This window comes from Cervus elaphus, chromosome 6, assembly GCF_910594005.1.
Source record: "Cervus elaphus chromosome 6, mCerEla1.1, whole genome shotgun sequence".
Taxonomy (NCBI): Eukaryota; Metazoa; Chordata; class Mammalia; order Artiodactyla; family Cervidae; genus Cervus; species Cervus elaphus.
In genome coordinates, this window is record NC_057820.1 from 13,655,712 (window position 1) to 13,681,311 (window position 25,600).

A 25,600-nucleotide genomic window follows, 5' to 3' on the forward strand; every position below is an offset into this window, starting at 1 on the left:
AGAAACACCTCAGGGCTGGTTGGAACCAGGCTCCCAATCCTTAGGGGACAGCATGGTGCAGAGCGTGGGCTATGGAGACGGGACCTCAGTCCCTTCCAGGGCTGGGAGGCCTTGGAAAATCACAGCCTCCTCCTCTGCAGAATGAGGGGGTAATGGCTCTTGCCCCACAGGTGGTAGGGAGGTTTCAAGGAGATGAAGTTTGCTACATGGCAGCTGGGCCCATGCACACAGCTCGGGCTCCCTTCCTGCCCACTCCTCACCCGGGGCTCAAATCGCCCTCTCAATCATTTCCAGAATATTCTTCCAACCCGAGCTTCTTCCCCTCCCTCTCCCACCTCCTGAATGTGCAGCATGCACAGTAGGGCTGATCAGACCCAGCCAGCACCCCAGGCATGGAGAAAGCCACTGGCCTCACCTGTCCATGGTCAGATCCTGCAAGGTCTCTGGGGGGCTTGTTCATGGTTTGTGGGCCGGGTACCAAAACAGGAGGGCCTCGTCCAGCCAGGACACAGCCCGAGGCATGAGGCCCCTTGGAAGACCTGCCTGGGAAGTGACAGGAAAGAAAGAAAAGAAAGTGAAGTCGCTCAGTCGTGTCCGACTCTTTGCGACCCCATGGACTGTAGCCTACCAGGCTCCTCCATCCATGGAGTTTTTCAGGCAAGAGTACTGGAGTGGGTTGCTATTTCCTTCTCCAGGGGATCTTCCTGACCCAGTGATCGAACCCAGGTCTCCCGCATTGCAGGCAGACATTTTATCGTCTGAGTCACTAGGTAGGAGATCCTCCTGAGAACTTTCCGGCGAATGTCACCAACAGCAACACCTGCTGTTAGGATGAGGCAGTATGTCTCGTGACTCAAGGCCTTTGAGCCCCCAAAGGCGGCCTCATGGTGACCACTGCCTGTCAGGTGAGGAACCCAGTTCAGTGATGGGGAGTGACCATCTGCTGATGAGCAGCGGAATCAGGCCTGGGAGCCACCTCCTCTGACCACAAAGCCCAGGACACCTCCCTCAGCTCTGCACCCTCACAGTCATGCAGGGTCGTAACTCCCGGACCCCACCCCCACACGCAGTGGACGGAGGAGCTGATCCAGGCTTCGCCAATTGGTCCCACTCGTTTCCCCAAGGACAAACTTGACCTTGTCTGACTTATCTGCTCTGCTCCCCAGAAATGTGGAGGGGAATGGTCAGCCTTGCCGGTCAGCAGCACCACTGGGTATAAGTGACCTTATATGGAAACTGAACTTGACCTTGGAGGACTGTATGCAAACCACAGCCAGGTGGACACCGTGGCTTTGGGGCTCCCTGAGTGCGCCGGCTTTTGCAGCAGGGACCCCAGAAGCTGCACCCGAGACTGTGAGCAGACACACTGGTTCCCATCAGCTTACAGACAAGGGACTTTCAAGCCCTGGTTGCTCCCAGACCTCACGCCTGTCTCACACCTGAGCTGTCACTGGGGTGGGGGCAGGAAACAGAACAGCTCCTGGTCATCACACGGTCTTCTCTGAAGACAAATCCCCCTGAGAGGACCCCTGCTGCCCAAGGCTGACACGTGTGTTGCCTGGCTGGCACCCTTCTGAGGGCTGAGGGAGTGAGCCTAAATGTTGGGTTGAGTCTGCATCACGGACCTCGTCATGGGCATTGTGGAGGCTGAGCCCACTTTTCCCAGCTATGTGGCAGCGAGCAAGGGTCTCTACCTCTCTGAGCCTCAGCTTTCTGTCTGCAGAGCAGGGACCACCACCCTGTTGGGTCATCAGGACGTTGTAAGTGAGCTAGCCCGTCAGTGGATGTCCATGAAGACCCCTCCTCCACGCACCTGCTGAGCCCCTTGGTCTAGGTGCCCCGTCGGGGTCTTGGCTTCTGCAAGCATCCAGCGCCTCCTCCCGGGGCAGGGGCAGTGATTCATCCTGAATGTGGCCCAGGGCATCCTTGAGAAAGACACAAGAGGTCAACAGAGCGGTGGGTGTCCCTGGCTGAACTGCTCTCTCCAAGCCTGTCCCCATCAAGCCCTCCCAAAGACCCTAGGAGGGAGTCAGACCCCCTCCCCTGGTGAGGACAGCAGAGGGCACGTGGCCTGGCGGTAGGGCCCTGGCCCTGTGCTCTTGGTCCCGCCAATAAAACTGCCTCCCATGAGCTTACAGACTCCACTTAGCAGATGAGGAGCTTTGTTTGTTCAGCCAAGACACCCCTGGGTTCCCCAAGGCAGCATCAAAGGCTCCAGGCCCCTCTCCTTCCTGGGCGGAAGTTCCCTCTGTATCCACCCTGGGACCTTCCCAGGGCCTCTGGGAATCCTGTCCCTCAACTGTCCACAGGCCCAAATGGCCACAGCCAGGTGTCCCTGGGCCCCGCCCCAGAAGACAGGCAGGGATACATTTGTGGGGCTTCCCTGACCCAGCACACACCCTCTCCCAGCCCGCAGAGTATGTGTCAGGCAGCAAGCACCCTGACTGCAGCTACAGCAGTGAAGGCATGGGGCCCAGCAGAAAAACTCAGCTCCGGTCACCATCCACGAGGGGCAGGGGGACAGGTCTCCTGCAGGTTCCCACAGCCCCGGTACTTCTAACCCGCTTCTAATGGGTGATGCTTGCTTCCCACCTGCTTCCACACTAGACCTGAGGTCCTCCAGGAAGGAAACTTGTCTTCATTCTGTCTTCACCGTCACCCCTATCAAGCACACACTAGGTGCTTAATAAATGTTTGACAGTGGATGGATAGACAGACCCTGCAGGAAGGCAGGTGTCTCTAACTCAGGGTGCATTTATTCAGCAAACATTTATTAAGCTCCTATATGGTTTCCCCTTATCAACTCATCTTCTTTCCACAGAAACAGACCCAGGATTTTATTCAGGGGCTGCAATACATCATCCAAGAGACTACATTTCCCCAATTTCCCTTGAGTGCAAACACAGTTGAGTAGATTTGTTGTGTGTGTCTTCTGGGAACGCTTCTTATATGAAACTGGCTCAATTGAGCAGGGTTAAGCCCACTCCCAGGCTTCCCTGGTGGCTCAGAGCTGAAGAATCCACCTGTGACACAGGAGATGCGGGTTTGACCCCTGAGTTGGGGAAGATCACCTAGAAAAGGAAATGGTGACCCACTTCAGTATTGTAGCCTGGGAAATCCTCTGGACAGAGGAGCCTGGCAGGCTACAGTCCATGGAGTTGCGAAGAGATGACTTAGCGACTAAACAGGTAAGGAACAAGTAACGGCTCAGGTGCTCTTCTAGGGGAGGAAGACATGAAGTGGACGGGGAATGCCCCGTGCCCTCCTCACCTGTCCCCAGGTCCTCACCTGCTCTCAGCAGACTCCTGCATTGACCCTTAACTGGATCTCCTGCTTCCCCTCCCATCCTGCCCACAGTTGCCAGAGACGCCCCCTAAAATGCACTTGAAGAATTGATGCTTTTGAACTGTGGTGCCGGAGAAAACTTTTGAGAGTCCCTTGGACTGCAAGGAGATCCAACCAGTGCATTCTAAAGGAGACCAGTCCTGAGTGTTCACTGGAAGGACTGATGTTGAAGCTGAAACTCCAATACTTTGGCCACCTGATGTGAAGAACTGACTCATTGGAAAGGACCCTGATGCTGGGAAAGATTGAGGGCAGGAGGAAAAGGGGATGACAGAGGATGAAATGGTTGGATGGCATCACTGACTCAATGGACATGAGTTTGGGTAAACTCTGGGAGTTGGTGATGGACAGGGAGGCCTGGAGTGCTGCAGTCCATGGGGTCGCAAAGAGTCAGACATGACTGAGTGACTGAACTGAACTGAACTGACCAGCAACACATCCCCCACCCCGGTTCCCCCTCAATCCACTGTGCTGCAATCTGGCACGGAAGGCCATCCAGGGCTGTCACCGCCGCCCCTGACACTCCCTGCCCTGGCTTCTGTTCACAGCACCTCCTTGCCCCCTCCCCACCCTGGTTCCTGCCTGCCTCTGCACCTCCCACACGCTGTTCCTCCCGCCTGCCTGGGAAGGGTAACTGGTCACCTGCCACCTCCTCGCAAAGCCCTCCCCTCCCTTCCATACCCCGCAGCAGCTGAGCACTCAATCTCAAAATGGAAACTGGGTCGGACTGCCCTCCTGTTTCCAACCCTTCCATGCTTCCCCCTGCCGTGAAAGATAAAACCTCTGCCAGCCCAGCCTCCCCACCCCCATCTCAGCTCCCTGGATGGACCTTCTCCCTCCTGCCTCAGGGCCTGGAGCCCCTAGTGCCTGCTGCCCGCACCTCTCCTCCCCACACCTCGGCTCACCCCACCTGCTCCTTGTCGGGGCCCCCCTGACTCTCCCCCAAATGAAGCCCCTCCCTTCCATAGCACCCCATCCTCAAACCCCAGTCTGTGACCTTCCGGTTGCTGTGTGACACTTTGTGTCCTGTCCAGTTCTCCTCAGAGACCCGGGGGAGACCAGACCCTGGCCACACCTCAGAATCATCCAGAAGCTTTTAACAAGTATCTGAACAAGGCCTCAGTCAAGACCAATTAAAAGCAGAGGGGTCTGGGCACGGCCCTGCTAGGCGCTCAGGCAGGCCTGGCTGACCGGCCAACAGGTCTGTGGGTGTCTTCTGCCCACAGACCTTGGGTTGTTTCTTGGTTTTCTCCACTGGCTTCCCACATGATCAGAACTAAACATTTTTGTCAAGAGCTTAAAATCACCATTGGAACTAGGTGGAGACGAGGAAATGAAGAAGAGAGAGAGAGAGAAGGTAAAAGAGGAAAAGAGAGGGAATGGGATGCAGAACGGGAGACAAATTCAAAGATGCTAGAATAAGCAAGAGAGAGCAGAAGGAAGGAGGAGGGAACAGATGAAAGGGAGGTGGCGGGAGGTGTCGAAGGCCACCACATTCTGCTGTTCATTTCTATTTGGATTTTGTTCTAATACCCAAGTTGACTTTTGACTCAGTTCTACAAATGCTTTCTGAGTCCCTACTATGTGGCCAGCCCGGTTCTGGGGCAGGGACACAGCCATGGGTAACACACACAGACCTGTGCCTTGAGGAGGAGATTCAGGGGAGGACTCTCCCCTGATGATGATGCCATACCCGTTTCATGTCACAGGTGATGAAATCAATTCTCAGAGATGGAGAGTGACTTGCCCAAGGTCACACAGCACACACGATGGGAGAAGAGGACCAGAACTCAGGTCTCTTCCTTCCTGCCCCTCCTTGCTCAGTCTTGTCAGCCCTTCCTACTTTGCAACGCTCTTAGGAGCATTTGCCTGTAACTTTCTGTGCTTTTAGTTTTAACCTGCAATTATTTTGAAAAAGACAACAAGGAACACAGTGACATTTAGGCACAAATATTATAAATGTGTCTGAGCTTTTCTTTTTCTATGCATAGACACTTAAATTCTTCCCAAAGTCTGCTTCTACAAAATGTTGACTTTTTCTTTGTGCATTTATCATGTGATGGTATCAAAAAATTATTTCCGCAACTTTTGCAGTTTCTACAACTTCTGCAAAGCGGTGTTTTAGGGTCACCTTATTATAATCTCTGATGTAAGGAATGCCTTCACTTACCAAATCAGGTCCTTCTGATCAGACATCAGGGTTGTTTCCAATTTTTACCAACTATAAACAGTGTTGAGGTACTTTTAACATTTAACAAATGTTCAGAATCTTGAGGTTTTGCTCATTTGTATTTGTTTCACAAGTAATGGAAATGACCTTTTTTGTAAGACCACTGGCCGTCTGTATTACTTTTTCTGTGACTTTTGCCTAGGTTTTTATTTTTGACATTATTTTAAAGCTCTAGGAGTGAGTGGCAAGTGTGTGACATGCACTTCTGCACAGATGCAAGCCCTGAGCAAGGAGAGACTGCCTAGACTTGAGGGAACAATGAAAAGATTCTCATACCTGCCACCAGGGGTGCTCTGGGGCTGAGAAGCTGACCTGAGCACTTTTCCTGAAGCCGCTGCCACCTGGAGTGGGGGATCTCAGCTCTAGGATGACAGCCTGACACTGACAGAATAAGAGAGTGACTTTTAATCTCTGTACAAGCCAACTTGTTACCCTCCAGGCCAGGCAACAGCCCTTGGGCTGTCCCCTGTGGCAGCGATCATCATGTCTGTTTCCCCTACAAGCCTTTGAAGAGCGGGGTCACCTCTCCAGCCCCTCATGTCCTGGCATGGTGCCTGGGACATGAACACTGTCTGGTGCACACTTGCTAAAAGCATTCGTACATATCTGAAGATGAGCCTTGCTTATCCTGCAAAACCGGCTTCCCTGGTGGCTCAGTGGTAAAGAATCTGCCTGATACGCAGGAGATCGCCTGCAATGCAAGAGACACGGGTTCAATCCCTGGGTCAGGAAGATTCCCTGGAGAAGGGAATGGCAACCCACTTCAGTATTCTTGCCTAGAAATCCCATGGACAGAGGACCGTGGTGCGCTGCAGTCCACAGGATCACAGAGTCAGACACGACTTAGCAACCAAACCACCAACATCTTGCAAGCCAGAGTCCTTTTAAATTTTCTTTCCCCTGGGATCCTGAGTAAACACTCCCTCCCCAAACTCCTCCCCAGGTCTGGACTTTGTCCTTGAAATGACTGTTTCTTCAGGGAGCTGAGTTCCAAGGAATTTGCTCTAGAAACTGTATACTATGTGATCCTAGGTAAGGCAAGTGCCTCCTCTGTGGGGTTGGAGGCAAGGACACTGACCCCCTGCCTGGCAACCTCCAAGCATCGAGGAGGTCCTGTCTGGGAAAGTGCTTTGTAAATATGAAGCAAATAAAATATCCTCTCACAAAGATCATCCTCACCATAATTCACACCATGACACCCAGAGTCTTCAAATGTAAGTAACCAAGGGAGAAGGGCCTGGGTGGAAGCACCCTAATAATTTGTAATAATTTTCTCTATGACACTCACTTGCCAGGGGCTAGACCGCCCTCTGGTTTCCCACTTTCTATACCTCACTTCAGCATTGCCATCTTGAGGTGGTCCCTTCGGCCAGAAGCTTCTATTTCACATGGGCATGAAGCAAATATCTCCTTTGGGTCATCTATTCACTGAGTCACTTGCTCGCCAAGCATCTCACAGCCTGTGTCCAGGGACTGGGATTTACAGCTGAATGGTATCCAGTTGGTGATGATGAGGAAGGCACAGCTGTGGGGAGGTGAGCAGCCAAGTCTGGCACAGTGAGCATTAGGGACCCTAGGGACGGGTCATGTCATGATGGGGACACCAAGGAGAGAGTGAGCTGACATGAAATCAGGAAAGTCTTCCTGGAGGAAGTGGCATTCTCACCAAATGTAGAGAAAGAAGCAGGGGTTTACTGAGAGGCCAAGGGGAGCAGACAGTGGAAGCCTTTAGACCCAGGGAAGGTGAGCAGGCTGGAGGAGCAGGAGCTCAAGGTGGCTGGACTGGGCTGGAGGAAGGGCTCTGCGGTGAGCCTGAATACATGGCTGGAGAAGCAGGGCCCTGAATGCCGTGATTAGGAGTTGGAGCTGGAGCCCCAGGCGATGGAGCTGCTGGGGGCTCGCGAAAGGAGATCATTTGGGTGTTACACCATTATCCACAGAAAGGCACTGAAGACCTGCTGTGGCTCTTAGCCCCTCTGGGTCTCGCCCCTTTGGAAATGCAGTCAGCCTTGGGAATCCATACAAGCATGCAATGATCTCAGAACTCCAAGTACAATTCCATAAATGCACAGCCCCGGGTAAGGGGCAGACTGAGACCCTGAAGAACACTCTCTGGCTTTACAATGTGGTTATCAACACGTTGGAGCATTTCAATTTTAAAACTGCAGGCACTGCTCCTCCATTAGCTGGTGAATGGCTGGCACTTCGAATCGCCCAGCGCCCCCTCTGCAGGATTTCTTCCTCTCCAGGTGGCCCTTTCTGACTCCAAGGCTTGCAGAGTCCTGACTGTCAGTGCCCCCTGAAAGGAGGACAGCCTGGAAGACTGTGACATACCCCGTGGCCCTGGGTCCATTCCCCTCCCAAACACCAAGGTCCCCAACAGTGACCCACAGACTGTCAGGCCCCTCCCCCTTCCTCTGTCGGCACCCTCTTGCCTTAGGCGGTCTTGTCGTCCCGTGTGGGCAGGGGTCTTGTCTTACTTCCCAGCCCCAGTACTGAGCTCACCACGTCATGTGGAGTGGACACCTGTTAAACGCTGATTACTGACCCACCGACCAGTAGTTACTGGAGGAACAAAGTATGGCACCCCCCAGCGCACCCATCCGCCGGGGCGCAAATCCTTCCCCATCACTTAGTATCTGTGGGAACCCTGGGACCCTCCATGCCGCCACTTCCTCATCTGTAAAGTGGGGATAAAAGAGCACCTCCCTTGAAGGACGCTGAGGGACAAAAGGAGTGGACAACACGTGCAGAGCACCAGAGATGGCATCTGGTGCAAAGATCCCCTAATAAACACAGGGGTCATTTTGTACCCACAAGAAGCTGGTGAAGAAGCACATGAAGTTGGTGAAGAAGCACATCAAGGAACTAGAACTGACAGTTCTACCATCTCATGGGGCCTCTATAACAATGCATCCAGTAGGATGCACTGGATGTGTCCTCCAGTGTCCTTCCCAAACTTCCTAAGTTGATGTCCCAACCCCCAGGACCTCAGAGCATGACCTGATTTAGAAATACAGTCCTTGCAGACAAAGTTAATTAGGATGGGGTCATTAGGGCGGGCCTTAATCCACTGTGACCAGTGTCCTTATAAAAAGGGGACATTTGAATACAGACACATATAGAAGGAAGACGACGAGACACAAGGAGAAGACAGCGAAGGAGAGAGGCCTGGAACTCATCCTCCCTCACAAGTCTCAGAAGGAATGACCCTGCAGACACCGTGATCTCGGACTTCCAGGCCCCAGGACTGTTGTTGAGATCACTCAGTCTGTGGTCCTTTGCCAGGGCACTGCAGGAAACCCTCATAGCACTTAGCTCTCTATTCGATCAACAGGGAAGTCAAGGCATAAAATGAAATGACGTGCAAGGCTCCTGGGGCTCCCGGAGGGCAGGGCCAGGCTCCGGGCCCACAAGGTCAGGGGACTTGGCCCTGGCTGTCTCCATCTGGGAGAAATGCTAATGTCTGGAACAAGAAGCTGATCACCCAGGTGCCGGGCCCCCTCGGAGGGACCATCAGAAACGGATGGGAGCCCTCCTCTTGGAAGCGAGAACAAGCCATGCAAGAAACACACAAACCATGATGAAACAGACACCGACAGCCGAAGTAAGCCCTTGCCAATAACACTCTCTCAGACAAGCTGCTAGATTGCTAAAAGCCAGAATCAGTGACCATCCCATGACATTTTATACTGAAATGGTCCCCAACATTTGTTCCAGGTTTAAAGGGCTCGTGCATTCATGCTCCAATGGATTCTTCACTCTGACACACGCCGAAGGCAGCAAGTGCTGCTGGCCCTTCGCCCAGCAGAATCCACAGGGGTTAAGGCCCCAAGTTCACAGGGTCAGAGATGACAGGGAACCTAGAACATCTGAGACGCAGGCTGAAAGGGGCCTGAACCCACCCCCGGGGCCCCAATAATAGAGACTCAGACACCTGTGGCCCTCCCTCCCTTCTTGCACTTGATAAATATCTATCAAGCTCCGTCCCATGTCAAGTGCTGTGCTGGAGCTGGGGTTGTGGCAGAAAACAGAGAGGACCTGGAGGATTCTGTGTGTGGATGGAAGGAAGCAGGGAGGAAAGGAAGGCTGGTGACAAAGAAGGCGGGGTGGGGATGGGGGCGACACGGGGCACCTCACATGGGGTGGGGGTGGGGTCCTTGCACTTGCACGACCACAGAGGGTGACACGAGTCCACATATGTTTCCGTGGGCTGTTACCATGCCAACCTCCCTGCCCGGGGCGGTCTTTCAGGACGACTATGAAAGCAGCCTGAGGATCCTGCCTTCAGCAGCTCACCCTGCGGTTCACGGGCACTTGCCCCAGAGAGGCTGGGCCTGGCGCCAAGGACATCTGGGCCTTGATGCCAGGCCCCAGGAGGCCAGAGGAGGAAACACTACCTGAAGGATGCCGAGGAGGAGAAGGCGAGGCCGGAATCATCGCTGGCCACGTGACAGCACGGTTGTGGGCTGAATTGTGTCTCCTAAAAGTCAAGTTTAAGTTCATACTGCCCCCCGCCAGTACCTGTGGCTGTGACCTTGTTTGGTAACAGGGCCTCTGCAGATGCCCTAATGACCTCCCTAATAAGGGTGAGGTCATCCTAGAGCAGGCTGGGCCTTGCCCATCTCACCTGCCCCTGCAGACTGACCTCCAGCCTCTGAAACCAGGCAGAGGTTCTCAGCCCTTTGGCCGAGAGAACCACACCTGGGGACAGCTCTGCCCGAAAGCCGCCACAGTGCTCTCTGTCTCCCTTGGCCCACGGGCTGCTGTGGTGGGGGAGCTGGTGACCACAGGGCCTTGTCCCACTCCAGGGCCTTGTCAGCCTGTGTTTCCATCAGCATCTCCTGCAGATAGGAGGAGACAAATCGCAGTCACATTTAACCGGCTCCAGGGCTTCCCAAGTGGTGCCGAGGTAAAGTACCCATCTGCCAGTGCAGGAAACATGAGATGCAGGTTCAATCCACGGGTCGGGAAGATGCCTTGGAGAAGGAAATGGCAACTGACTCCAGTATTATTGCCTGGAGAATCCCATGGACAGAGAAGCCTGGCAGCCTACAGTCCATGGGATTGCAAAAAGTCGGACAAGACTGAAGCGACTTAGCACGCAGTGAAGCCTAAGCTCTCGGGGCAAACAAAAAGACAGGAGAGAGGAAATCATGAGGTAAGCAGTGTGAGTGATTCCATCCAACCTCCGCTGGACGAGACAAGCCCATGAAGACGTGATGGTGAAGGTGATGATGGTGACGGTGACAATGATGCGACAGAATCTAAATCTTACCGGGTACCAGGCTCTGTGCCAGGGCCTTCCCTGCACTTTCTCATCACATCCTCACAATCACACCAGAAGCAGGTCTCAGTATGGTGCCCATTTCACGGTCGAGAACACTGAGTCACAGAAAGGCTTAGTAACCTGCCGGACTTTATCATGCCTGGTAAGAGAGAGAGCTGAACTGCTCTGTCCACTTGGGGTCCCACCTGCCACTTAAAGCGTGAGCCTCGCACCCCAGTGTAAGTGGTTCCCATGTTTAAGCAGCATTTTCTATTCCACAGGCCCCTACTCCCTCTGCTACTCATCTGATAACGGGCCAGCTTCTCCTGATGTTAGAGGCAGAACTGGCTGGGGACCACACTTGATGGGCAATTCAGGGAATTTTCGAGAGACTTTTGACTGGGCACCGCAACCTCCAGCAAAGTCTTGAGAGCATGAGCCCCTTGAGAGACGCAGTTCTCCTCAAGTTTCCTTGAGATTTTTCAGTGATAAGGCCTGAAACATCTAAAAGCCACAGATGTCTGTCAACAAGGGGCTTATAACGGATGGCACCCAAGCTACTGAATGCAGCCACTGACGCGGCACCAAACTGCTCAAGATCCAGCTCTGGCCCCAAGGTCCCAAGGTAAGGACAGCATCTTGGAGTCACAGCCCTGATCTGGCCCGTGTCCCCTTGCTGGCCTTGATTCTTTGGAGACCCTCCTGGGTCTCAATTTCTCCATCTAGTCAGTGGAATTGCACCTGGCTTGCAAGGCTGCTCTAAAGATTAAATGAGAGAACGTAAAACGTACAAAATATTTACTCATCACTAAAACATTTAGGTGTTCAGCCTTTCCCTTAGATAAAAGAGAGAGTAGCAGGGCAGAGAGATTGGGAGAATAAACGATGTAAACCAACAGCCTAATTTAAACTCTTACATTTAGGAAAATTACAGAAAGGATTCTAAAGGACAATTTCCATCTCTATACCATTTATTTTCTGAAATTACAACAAGGTGCCAATATCAAAGGTACACTGTTTTCCTTTTATCTGATGAACCTAACGGAGGAAGAACGAACGGGACACGCAAAGGTGACATTGGCAGGATGAAGTACTAAAAAGAGAAACTGTGATCGCAGACAAACTCATTATTAAAACAATCTAGGTGGGACACACTTCATGATCGTGAGGAAACTCAAGTTCCAGTTAATTTGAAATAGACTGTCCAGGCCGGAAGATAATAATGATTTTTTTTTTTTCAATGAGCCATCTTCTTTGGGCTAAGGTGGCTTCCTGACTTTTCCTTAAATGCAAATTGAACCAGTGGGATCCTGATCTTTTGGAGGGAGCTGAATTAACTCTCCCTTTACAGGGAAGCAGCCTTGTGTGGGAGAAACTGAGCACCCTGGACTCACGTGCCGTGTGGATCAAATCCCAGTTCTGCCTCTTCTGAGCTGTGTGGCAACAGGCCAGTGCACTGCCTCTCTGAGCCTCAGCCTCCTCCTCTGCGCAGTGTGGACAGTGATAATACCCGCTTCACAGATTTATGAACATTAAATGATGCCCTTGAGAACACCGCAAGGTGCCAAGCACATGGCAGGAGTATTATTAAACACACTTTTTTGCTCTTCTAATCAGTTAGATGATAACATAAGTGTCCAGCCTGCCCTTGGCTCCAGAGCTTTAGAAACTTGATCAGGGTCACACAGCTAGTAAGCAGGAGAACCAGAAAGGGGCCCAATCCTGCATATTCTCTACTGCACCAGCCTTGGGGGGTCTCCTGTGTGCTGCTGCTGGGGTGGCAGCTACGGAACCCATCTGACCTGGACCTGCCCTCGAGGGGCTCACAGTCTAAAGAAGCAGAGATGAAGACGCACATACAGGACCACCAGGCTGGGAACGGTGGTCACCTCTGGAGCTGTGAGCGAGGTGGGAAAGACTGACTGCTTTCCCAGGGAGAGGGTGGATTGGGGAGACAGGAGCATAGGACAGTTACTTTATACTACATGCGGAAGAGAGCACCTGGGGCCTGGCACAGGCAGGGACCCATGAACTGTCAGATAGATGGATGTACAGGAGGGACAGATGATGAAGGATGAAAGGTAGCTGGTTGGCTCCCTGGAGAGTGCTGGATGCAGAGATGGAACGGTGAATGAGATGATGGAGGGTGGGTAGAAGAGAGAATGGATGGGTGAATGGGTGGAAAGGTGGATGGGTGGTTGAGCAGGTGGACAGATAATGGGGAGGTGGCTGGATTGGTGAATGGGTGAGTGAAGTTGTATGGGTGGATGGGTGACACCAGGTGGGTAGATGGGTGGATGGGTGAGGGGATGGAATGAGGGAGGGGTGGGTGGGGATGGTGGTTTGGAGGGGCGGCTGAAGAGGAAGACTGGGGAATGAAGGAGTCCATGACTTGACTAAGTGGCTGGGCAAGAAAGTTAAGAGGAAAGCAGAAAATCACTCGCGCTCTGGGTTGTGGTCACTTACCAGACTACGGGGACCAGCGGGGGCCTTGCTGAGCGCTCTCTCCCCGGGGTCCTGGGCTCCCAGTTCCCCCCGCAGGCTCTCTTTGTGCTGGGTGAGCTCCTCCACCTGGGCCTGCAGGCCGATCTCCGACAGCTTCAGCCCGTAGATGCAGCAGCGCAGCTCTTCCAGCTGCCCGCGGAGCCGCCGCTCGGTGGCGCGCTGCTCCCGCAGCCGGCGCGCCGCCTGATCCCGCTCGCGCTCGCCGCGCTCGGCCCTGGCCCGCAGCGCGCGCAGCTCCGCGGCCCCTTCGGGGGCGCCTCGGGGGTCGACCGGACCCGGAGATCGGGGGCCGCCGGGGTTCGGGGCGTCCAGCTCGGCCAGCAGGAGGCCGGCGGCGCGGCAGAGGCGCCGCACGCCCAGCTCCAGCCGCTGCACCTGCGCCCGCAAGACGCGCTCCTGCTCGCGCACCAGGCGCAGCTGGCGCCGCTGGGTCCGCCGGCCGCGCTCCAGGGCCGCCGCCTGCCGCCCCAGCGCCGCGTCCTTGCGCCGCAGTCGCTCCCGCAGCCGCCGGACCGCGCGCTCCTTCTCCCGAACCTACGGGTTGGCGGTGGACGAGGGCGTCAGGGAGGAGGCCCGGGGTCTCACCAAGCCTGTCCGTATTTGAAACTTCGATATTTTGTTGTTCAGCATGCCTTTTCTTTTCGCATTAATTTTTGCATTAAAATATTGCTTCGAATATTATTTATCTCAATGACTGTTACTGGCGCCCTCTTAAATGTTGCCCAGGACGCAAGTGCCTTCCTTCACCTCCTCTTGAGCTCCAAGGACTCAGGGAAACTTGGTCAGGATGGGGATGGGTTGGTGCACACTGGGAGGGCCAGTGGTTCCAACGCGGAATACCCCCACACCAGTTTGAAAAGAGCTGCCACCTGGACCCCGCCCCCCCCCCCCCCCCCCCCCCCCCCCCCCCCGTGTCGCTTCTTCCACGCCAGAACCTCCCAGACCTCTCCGTTGCCCCGTGCCTGAAAGGTCCATGCCTGGTCCAGTAAGGGTCAGCTGACCATGACTTCTGGCCGAGACAAGATCAACAGTGTCTCAAGCAGCCATTCCTTACTGTGAATACGACCCTGGGAGCTACTGAGAAGTGACCTGCAGAATGTCAACCGGCTAAAAGTCACTGATCTACCACGTGTCTGTCTCAAACATTTTCGTTTCTGCATGGCTCCCTGCCTGTCCCAGAACACACCTCCCTGATCTTAAACCTTGACCTCGCAGACCCATGGGCTGTACACTGGACAAGGGTGACCCACTCTCTGCAAAAAAACAGGGTCCTGGCCTAATATTCAGAATTAATTTACGCACCTGGGTAGGCCTGCCTTACTGTTAAGATTTCTTTCAACCGTTAGTACCTGTGCATATATTCCTTAAGAGCTTGCAGAAGACAAAACAAAGACGAGCAAATGAGAAAGAGGAAACCTGAGAACAGCTTGGCAGACTTTGCTTTTAGGGGGAATTGGGGCAGATGAAACTGAAGTCAGACTCCCTGCAAGGGCTGCTTGACAGTGCGAATCCTGTAGTCAGTGATGCTTGGAGCCCAGAGCTCCACTACCTAGACGGGTCTACCTCAATCACCTTTGGGAGTGACTACAGGTCGCCACAGAAAAGAGGCGTCTTTGTATGCAAGTGATTACCGCGAATATAGACAACAGTAGGGCAAACTGTCATTTGGCAGATATCAGGTACAAAGGGCAGAATTCACGCACTCCTGCAAACTTGCTCTGAAATGCAGATAGTTCCAGGCAGAAGTGGAGAGTGAGCATCTGGCCTGGGTTGAAGCTGAGCCAAGTGATCTCCGAGGGGGTCCTGAGCCAGCCCCCTCACCACTCTGAACATCTGCCCTTCACCTGGAAACAGGGTTTTGTGACAGGACACTCCCAGGAGCATCCTGATGACAGGAGAACGCAATGCAAGGAGTGTGGGCCACAGAACTGCAGGTCCTGCAGTGTCTGGAGCTCACTCTCAGCATTTCTCTGGCTTATCACCCTCACTTCTATCTCCCCATCAGAGTATGAACCTCTGGTGATTGCAGAACTTTGCATATATTTTTCAAATTTATTTTATTTTTTTGGCCACGCCATGAGGCATGAAGGAATCTTATTTCCCTGCTAGGGATTGAACTCATGGCCCCTGCAATGGAAGCACAGATTTTTAACCACTGGATCGCCACAGAAGTCCCAGGGCTGTGTATGCTTATCTGGGAAACCCTACTTGTATATAAGGCTTTATTACAGGATTTATTACAGGATTTTCTACAAAGAGATTACATGGTTGATGGCAGGAGCCCACACAACACCACTGTATCTCAGGTTAAAAAGTCCTGGATCTTGATGATGATGGCCTGTGAACCCAGGAGGAAAGACTCACCTTTCTGCACCTTAAAGTTCAATGTAAAGGGAGACAGCAGCCCTTGCGTGTCTCTCCCTGGTATCTCAAAGCTAACTTCAATTTAATTGAACTTCTTATCTTCCCTGCTTCACCCCCATTTCCTTTAAAAGCTAATCGATCTGGTGTTTTTCAAACTTTTTGGACTGCTTCCCACGGTTAAGAAACATCTTTTAAGAACATGGCCTGTTACACACGTGGCAGGCATTGACAACTGAAACAAGCTTCATGAAACAGCACTCCCCTTCACACACACGATGATGCCCTTTCATATTTCCTAGTCAATTCTATCTTTAAATGCGGGTTGCAAGTTACAGAATTGATTTCACAACCCACTGGCGGAAGTCAACCTGCAATTTGACAATTGCTGTGCTCGCCTGTGGGCAGCAATTTGCTATAAGAGGATGCCTCTCAGGATCTTTGGGTCTCTGCCCACCAAGTCTCTGCTCTCCAGCCTTCGTCTTTTCTCCCCTGGAACATTTCAATAAAGACTAGTAATTACAAAAGCAACTAGCGCTATTTAAATGCCTACTGTTGTGAGTGTTTTACACATATTAACTGATGCTGAAGCTGAAGCTCCATTACTTTGGCCACCTGATGTGAAGAACTGACTCATTGGAAAAGACCCTGATGCTGGGAAAGACTGAAGGCAGGAGGAGAAGAGGGTGACAGAGGATGAGATGGTTGGATGGCATCACTGACTCGATGGACATGGGTTTGAGCAAGCTTCGGGAGCTGGTAATGGACAGGGAAGCCTGGTGTGCTGCAGTCCATGGGGTTGCAAAGTGTTGGACACAACTGAGCGGTTGAACTGAACTGAACTCTCTTAAGGTGTGTATGTGCTTAGTTGCTTAGTTGTGAATGACTCTTTGTAACCCCATGGACTGTAGTCTACCAGGCTCCTTAACCATGGGATCCTCCAGGCAAGAATACTGGAGTGGGTTGCCATTTCCTACTCCGGGGGAATCTTCCCGACCCAGGGACTGAATCCCTGTCTCTTGCATCTCGTTCACGGGTAGGTGGACTCTTTACCACTGTGCCACCTGGAAAGCCTAACTCCCTTAAATCAGACAACAATTTAGGAAGGTTGGTACTATATCATTCCCATTTCACAGATGAGGAAACTGAGGCCCAGAGAGGTTAAGTCACCTGGCCTACATCACGGAGCTTGTGAGTGGTAGAACCAGGGTTTGGCTCCAGACATCTGCCTCCAGAGCCAAATCCCTTAACCACCCACTTCTTCTCCAGTTATGTTCTAACTTGCCCACTCCCTCCACCACCTCTCTCTCCCATTCAATTAGAGTGATAGCCCCGAAACCTTGACTTGAGCCTCTCCTGCTCAAAGTCCTGCTCCCCCTTGCTTTCAGACTTTGGGTCACGCCATGGCCCTGACAATCTGTCCTCCCTGGGACCCTCCTGTCTTAACTCCCGGTCCTGCCATGCTCTTCCATACTTCCGTGCCTTGCCCAAGCTCTTACCCACCCTTGCATGCTATTCCCGCAAGGCCCAGCTCACAGGGCCCAGCTCACTGTAGCCTTCCCTGCTTCCGAAAGCACACTGTTGCCCGCATGTTTCCTCATGGCTCCATCACCCGGTTTTGGAGTTACTTGTGCCCCACCTGTGTCCCTGCCCACAAGCCAGCTCCTGAGGCCAGAGACCCGGCATCAGTCCTTCTCCTTGTCCTTAGGCCAGAGCTGGCTCCCCTGATGTCAGGCACCAGATCCACAGAGCTCCTAGTGGGTGCACAGCCCCCACAGGCCAGCCAGTGGACCCCAGCCAGAGCCCTGTGAGGGCGCAGGGCAGGACGCGAGCCCCATTTTACAGATGGGGCAGTTGAGGCCCAGGGAAGTCACGTGACCTGGCCCGGGTCCAGTGGCCCCTGCCTGCACTGTTAGAATTGGGACCCCTCTCACCCCTCCTGTCTGGCTCTCCCGGCCCGCCCCATGGTCTATATTCAGGCGCAGCTGCTGCCACGTCCAAACCCATAGAGTGACTCTGCTGGGACAAGGAAAAAAGTGCTGGAAAGAAGGAGAAGGGGCTGTGTACCTGACTGGCAAGCTCCCCCTGCAGTGCGTCCAGCTGCTCCTGGGCCTGGAGAGAGGCGCTTCGCTCCTGGGACACGCGTGTGCTCAGCTGGTCCACCTTCTGGAGGAGGTTCCTCTCCGACAGCTCCAGCTCCTGAATCCTGCACATCGAAGCAGCAAGGAGCTTTCTCAGTGTTGAGTCCTGCCCCGGCCACAGGTGCGAGGCCTCGCACCAAGGCCACAGAAGCAGGGCCCAGAACCAAGGACACCTCCGAGGCTAATTAAGCCCCTTTGTAACTTGCCAAAAAGCCCCCTGACCATCACTAACAAGCTTCCTGACTCCCAATTAGGCAAAGATGCCCACTCCAGTAAAAACCCTATCGCACCCCAACCAGTCACCTGACACCAGCCATCCAGCAGGAATTGTCTCTGTCCTGAGGCTATAAACACTGGCTACTGACCCACAGAAACTGTCGACTCTCCCCGGCCCATCAGGAGTCTTAGACCTGCTGCACGCACAGTGCGCACTTTATACCTGCTCTTTGCTCCCAATAAACCCACTCTTTTCTGCAGTACTCTGGGTCTAAAGATTCTTTTCCAACTTGTGCTCAGACTGCCCAGTGCTCAGGATGCAGTAAGCGTGGCCTAAGGCTTTCACAGACAGCGGGATCATCTTTTTTTTTTTTCTTTCTTCTGTTTTTTGGTCAATTTGATACTCAGACAAAAATAATGACATTTTATAAAACATTCATACATATCTTTTTCAAGATAATCTAAAATACTTCGGGGGCCTCTCTTGAAGAACAAGGCACCAGGAATCTTAACAGTGTTCTCAACCCTTCAACACTAAACCAGTAATTCCCAGTACAGGTCATACTAATGAAGAAGGACTGAGCCCGAACCAAACATCTGCATCGTCTCAATTAATCCTCATGTGGTCAGCCTGAAAGTGGGCTCCTTTTCTCCTATTTCACACATGAGGAAACAGGATCAGAGAGGCCGGGCAACTTGCCCAAGGTCACGCAGCGTTATAGAGTCCAGGCTGCATTACACCCAAAGTTAAAGTGTTAGTCGCTCAGTCATGTCTGACTCTTTGCGACCCCGTGGAGTGTGGTCCACCAGGCTCCTCTGTCGGAATTGCCCAGGCAAGAAACCTGGAGTGGGTTGCCATTCCCTTCTCCAGGGGATCTTCCTGACCCAGGGATCGAACTTCAGTCTCCGGCATTATACAGGCAGGTTCTTTACCATCTGAGCCACAGGGAAGCCCGTGACTCCCAAACTGAGGCTCTAATCCTGTGCTCTGATGCTTTCCACTTGAGCTACAGTCTTGCAAATCTCTTCTAAGGACATGATTAAAATGCAGAAAAAGCTTTTTGTGATTACAAAAACTCTGAATTATTTACTGAAGTGAGAAGTTGGAAAGGACCTGTGTAATAGTTAGGGATGGCTAAGCCTCTGGAAAGCTTTTTAATTATCCAAGGAAGTGCTGAAGTTGTGTCATATGCAAAGTAATACCCAGGCTGGTAGTGAGCCCTGGCCTCAGCTCCATAGACAGGAGAAGCACGTGTGAATGGAGGAAAGCCAGAGGGAAGGTCTGCCTTCCCCTGGCCCCATTGAGAGAGGAGGAGCTGCAATGACTCACTTGTCTGTCTCCTGCCTCGTATCCAGGTCCCCTTCACGTGCCAGTCTTATTTCTGTAACAGATCACCATGAAACATTCACAGCCTATGTGGACAGGCTCTCCCCATCCTCATCCTTCACCCAGCTCCACACCAGGTGACCTGCACCTCCAGGACAGACTTTGCTTCCCTGGGAGAGGACCCAGCTTTGTCTCCTGGCTCTGCCACTCACCAGTCATGAGGCCTTAATAGGGCTCATTCACTACTATGACCCCCAGGATCTTCATCTGTAAGAAGTAACTGCACCTTGCTCTGGAAGTGATTGCGATGATTAAACAAAATGATGCACTGTTATTAATGATTAGGCCAAGAGCCCCCTCTCCTACTCTAGTTTTGAGGCCCTGGGGGAAGGTCTCTAGAGTGACAGAAGGGAGGGTGCCATCTTGTGTAGATTAAAACCATGTTCCTACTAAAATGAACCAGAGGAATCGTGCTTATGCTTAGTCGCTCAGTTGTATCTAACTCTTTGCGACCCCATGGACTGTAGCCCACCAGGCTCCTCTGTCCATGGGATTCTCCACACAAGAATACTGGAGTGGGTTGCCACTCCCTTTTCCAGGGAATCTTCCCAACCCAGGGATGGAACTAGCATCTCCTGCATTGGCAAGCGGATTCTTTACCACGGAGGCACCAGGAGAGGTTAATCGTTCAGAGAGTTGGGAGGAGTACCTTCTGATTGATTATAAAATGTGGTGATACCTGAATGAGAAAGAGAAGCCTAACTTTTTTAGTTTTTGAGACCAACCTGAAATATTAAATCTGAGACAATATTTAATTCTGGTATTGTCCCATTACTTAAATTAAGCAGAAAATGACTAATCTCATTGTGTCAGGCTGAAAAACAGCCTCCAAATATAACCAGACTCTGCTCCTTGAGACGTGGGAGCAGGTCTCAAGGGACTGTAGATGTGATTAAGTTAGGTATCTTGAGATGGAGAGATTATGCTGAATTATCTGGGTGGGACTAACTGCAATTATAACTGCCCTCATGAGAGAGTGGCAGAAGATGAGACCACGTGACCACTGAAGCAAGATTCAACACTGCTGGCTTGAAGATGAGGAGCGGCCAGAAGCCAAGGAATGCAGCTATAAGGGCTGGAAAAGGTGGGCACAGATTTCCCCCTACCCCGTGACTGTCGGCCAGTGAGGCTACTTTAGAACTTCTGCCTCCAGAACTGAAAGACAATGAATATGTGTTGTTTGAAGGCAGCACATTTGTAGTAATTTGCTTTAGCAGCCACAGAAAACCTTTTTGTTGTTGTTTAGTCGCTCATTCATGTCCTACTCTTTGCAATCCCAAGGACTGTATATAACCCAACAGGCTCCTCTGTCTATGGGATTCTCCAGGCAAGAATACTGGAGTGGGTAGACATTTCCGTCTCCAGGGAATCTTCCTAACCCAGAGACTGAACCTGCATCTCCTGCAATGGCAGGCAGATTCTTTACCACTGCACCACCAGGAAAGCCCCTAGGACATATAGACACACTCAACAGGTAAGAACTAGACAATGAAAATACCTTTTTCACTGATTAGTGACAAGTTAAAAATATATTTACTCTGTAGAGCTGCAAAGAGTGCTATGAAACCGGGAGACTCCATCAGGGAACTTCCACCAGGAAAAATTGGTGCCTTGTTGCGGCAGTACCACTGGGCAGGCTGCTTGGGTTCGAGTCCCAGCGCCCTCACATGGCTGTGTGTGTGACTGGGGAGAAGTTATTAAATACTTAAGCCAGCACCTTGATTTCCCTACCTAGAAATTGAGGATACCGATATTACTTCATTTAAAATATTTTTTTAAGGATTAAGTCACCCTGTTTATTTAACTTATATGCAGAGTACATCATGCGAAATACCGGGCTAGATGAAGCACAAGCTGGAATCAAGATTGCCGGGAGAAATATCAATAACCTCAAAAACGCAGATGACACCAACTTTATAACAGAAATTGAAGAACTAAAGAGCCTCTTGATGAAAGTGAAACAGGAGAGTGAAAAAGTTGGCTTAAAACTCAACATTCAAAAAGCTAAGATCATGGCATCCAGTCCCATCACTTTATGGCAAATAGATGGGGAAATAATGAAAACAGTAAGCCATTTTACTTTGGGGGGAGCTCCAAAATCACTGCAGATGGTGACTGCAGCCAGGAAATTAAAAGACGCTTGCTCCTTGGAAGAAAAGCTATGACCAACCTAGACAGCATATTAAAAAGCAGAGACATATCTTTGCCAACAAAGGTCCAGGCTATGGTTTTTCCAGTGGTCATGTATGGATGTGAGAGTTGGACTATAAAGAAAGTTGAGCACCAAAGAATTGAAGCTTTTGAACTGTGGTGTTGGAGAAGACGCTTGAGAGTCCCTTAGACTGCAAAGAGATCCAACCAGTCCATCCTAAAGGAAATCAGTCCTGAATATTCATCGGAAAAACTGATGCTGAAGCTGAAACTCCAATACTTTGGCCGCCTGATGCAAGGAGCTGACTCACTGGGAAAGACCCTGATGCTGAGAAAGACTGAAGGCAGGAGAAGAAGGGGGTGACAGAGGATGAGATGGTTGGATGGCATCACCGACTTGATGGACATGAGTTTGAGTAAGCTCCAGGAGTTGGTGATGGACAGGGAAGGCTGGTGTGCTGCAGTCCATGGGGTTGCAAAGAGTTGGACATGACTGAGCGACTGAACTGAACTGAACTGAATTGAACTGAAGGATTAAGCCTGTTGAGCATGTAAACAGTGCCTTGCCCAGAGCTGCTGCTGCTGCTGCTGCTAAGTCGCTTCAGACGTGTCCGACTCTGTGCGACTCCATAGACGGCAGCCCACCAGGCTCCCCCGTCCCTGGGATTCTCCAGGCAAGAACACTGGAGTGGCTTGCCATTTCCTTCTCCAACGCATGAAGCTATGAAGCTAGCACTCAACAAATATTCAGTTATTATTAATTTTGTTGCATGTAGGTTGGAAATGACTTTGTAACAATGATGGTGTTATGGGGTGGGAGTGGGGTTCTCTTTCTCAAATTTCTAACACTGTGGTTGCATTAGTTTTACCATAAATACTTTAAAATTTTAACACTTTAACGGAAGTGAAATCCAATGTACACTATCGATCTTTTACTGTACCTTACCTAGAGGAAATCCATGGCGACATTAGCCTGAAGTCTATATTCACAATTGTGCATTCAGACCCTAGCTTCAGCTCTTAGTGACCCTGGATAATGTAATTCATCCTCTGAGCCTCAGTTTCCCCATCTGGAAAAGGGGCTCATACCACTGTGTGTCACAGGGTTCAAGTAACAGCTATCTTCACCCGTGTGTGGGAAGGCCTGCACTGTGGCCAACGCCACAGGCTCTTGGTAAAAGCCTTAACTCTTTTTCTCCCAACCCTTGCCATGAATCTTGCTTTCCCTTCCACCCTGCTTCTGTGGGACACAGCCCACATTTGGGGAAGGAATGGCTACAGAGGACATGAGAACTGAGGACCCAGCCCACATTTCCCCACAGGTGAGTACAGGGTACCCCCCTTCCCAGGATGGCCTCACCCCAGCCCCAGCCCAGAGGCCCTTCCCCTCCATCACTCATGGTGCCTCCAGGCTAGTCTGTCTCTTCCTCACATGGAAGGGTCTCCTCTGGCAGGGGTTTCCCACCCATCTTTCCCAGGCCTGGTGACCTCATTTTCATTGCCAGGTATAACCAGCTGTGGGTTATACTTTCAGCTCTGCAGGGCTGGGGCTCTGCCTTTTTCAGCTGTCAATCCCTAGAACCTGTGTTTTGGACTGAATGTGTGTATGTGTGTGTTAGCCGCTCAGTCACGTCCGATTCTTTATGACCCCATGGACTGTAGCCTGCCAGGCTCCTCTGTCCATGGAATTCTCCAGGCAAAAATACTGGAGTGGGTAGCCCTTCCCTCCTCCAGGGGATCTTCCCGACAACCCAGGGATCAAACTCAGGTCTCTTGCATTGCAGGCAGATTCTTGAACGTCTGAGCCACCAAAGGAAGCCACTTTGGACCAACTATGTCCCCTAAAATTCATATGTTGAAATTAGCTAACCCCAGTACCTTAGAATGTGACTGTATTTGGAGATAGAGTTTTTTTAAGAGGTGATTTAGTTAAAATGAGGTCGTGAGGATGGGCTTTGATCCCATCTGACTGGTATCCTTAAAAGAAGAGGAGACAGACGTGCACAGAAGACAGAGAAAGAAGGCAGACAACATCAAGCCATGGGGAGCAGTCTCAGAGAAACCAGCTCTGGCCACACCTTAATCTTTGACCTCCAACCTCCAAGACGAGGCATCAAACAAGAACAGAGGCTTTGGGTAGAGACCTGGATTCAAATGCCCCACCTCTGGACCATGCTGCTTCCACGAGGAAAACAGAGCCTGTGCCAGGAGCTTCCGCTGTCTTCATGCTGTGCTGTGATCAGTCGTGTCCGGCTCTTTGCAGCCCCACGGACTGTAGCCCACCAGGTTCCTCTGGCCATGGGATTTCAGCAGGCAAGGATACTGGAGTGGGTTGCCATTTCCTCCTCCAGGAGACCTTCCTGATCCAGAGATCGAACACACGTCTCTTGCATCTCCTGCCCTGGCAGGCAGATTTTTTACCGCTGAACCACCTGGGAAGCCAGGAGGCCCAGCAGTGAGAATCAAACAAACACAGGGAATCTGCTACAAAGATGATGGAATGGATGAAAGGCCAGACAGAGCGGACAGGCAACCCAGAGGTTAGCCGCCACTGGGGCCACTTCTGCCCCGGGGGCTGGAAGGACAGACAGAGAGAAGGTGGAGATACCAGGGCCCGGGAGCAGGACCACAGAGGACGCCAAAGGCATGACTGAATGGCAGCCGCTGTGGGAGACGTCACCCAGCGCGGAAGAGTGTGGGGAGAACCCTGACTTCTCCTTCCTCCTCCCTTCAGGGCCTCCCACTGGCTGGATCCACATGAGAGCAGTGAGCAAGGGAGCCTGGGGACAGGCTCAGTGCCTGTGGTGCAGAGCAGAGGATGGGGAAGACAGGAGCCAGAGGCTGCTGTGGGCAGGTTATGGAACGGTGGCTGTTTCGCCTGCATCCTCAGCCACAGAATGGCTTCCCTGGTGGCTCAGATGGTAAAGAATCTGCCTGCCAATGCAAGAGACCCAGGAACAATCCCTCGGTCGGGAAGATTCCCTGGAGAAGAGCATGGCAACCCACTCCAGTATTCTATCCTGCCTGGAGAATTCTGTGGGTAGAGGAGCCTGGCGGGCTACAGCCCATGGAATCACAAAGAGTCAGACTCGATTGAGTGACTAACACTTCCCTTTCCTTCAGCCATAGAAACGATTTAATACACCCTTCTACCATGATGAGGAGGCCCCAGGATTCGTAACGTACCCAGAGAAGAGGTCCAAAGGGTATATTTACCTGCTCCTCAGCCCAGACTCCGACATCATGTACTTGTCCACAGCTGCCAACAGCTTCTGCTCCGAGGATTCCAGCTGCTTGCTGAGTGTTCCCGTGTCCATGTCTGGGCTTCCAGCTGCTCCTTCTGGAAAACATCCCTGCTCCTCACCACTCTCCTCTACATCCTGGAAGATCCAGGACGTGTCGATCTTCACATCAACATTCATTATATCAAACCCATCACTGCTGGGGGCTCTGACAACATAACTGAAACTTTTTTCAGTCCGTTCTTTAGCAGTCGGCTCCATCCAGTACATAGTTCATGGGCCAAGACTGAATAAAATTAAGCGAATCTGCAACATTGACTTTCTGGAGATTTCCAGGTGGCTGCAGTGGCTTCAGATTGTGCAGGAAAATATCCTTTGAGGAGGGTAAGAACAGGTGAATTATTTATGAGTGGCAGACTTGGGTTTCACCTGCACAAACGTCATACAATATGAATGAAAGCCTCTCGTTTTACAAGCCAGCATGCCCACACTCACCCAAAGCAGAAAAGCCACTTGGAGTTACAAACTGAATAATGTGTACAAAGATGTAAAACAAAATTTTCAGGCAAGACCATGAGAGTGTTATAGATTCTCAAGAGTGAGGCTCAAGTTTTCACCCAGCAATAAATGATGTTCTAAACTTCCTTTCTGAGTCCAGCAAACATTTATCACGGGCTTGGAGTTGACTAGGTGGAGGGGGAGGGAAGCTAGCACTGCACTGGGCCATCCTGCCTTACTTAGTCCAGTTCTCCT

At 51.8% G+C, this 25,600-nt stretch overlaps 1 protein-coding gene across 1 annotated transcript in view; it reads right to left on the reverse strand.

The window, feature by feature from the left end:
- Window positions 1–25,600, reverse strand: part of C6H4orf50 (chromosome 6 C4orf50 homolog) — a 132,432-nt gene that overhangs the window by 101,419 nt on the left and 5,413 nt on the right. The window contains exons 2-6 of the mRNA XM_043906219.1: window positions 24,822–25,220; window positions 17,778–17,916; window positions 13,311–13,883; window positions 1,814–1,925; window positions 416–543 (exon numbers count right to left, since the gene is read on the reverse strand). Of these exons, the coding sequence (XP_043762154.1) occupies window positions 416–543; window positions 1,814–1,925; window positions 13,311–13,883; window positions 17,778–17,916; window positions 24,822–25,117 (1,248 nt within the window). The 5' untranslated portion in view covers window positions 25,118–25,220. The remainder of the gene's footprint in view (window positions 1–415; window positions 544–1,813; window positions 1,926–13,310; window positions 13,884–17,777; window positions 17,917–24,821; window positions 25,221–25,600) is intronic.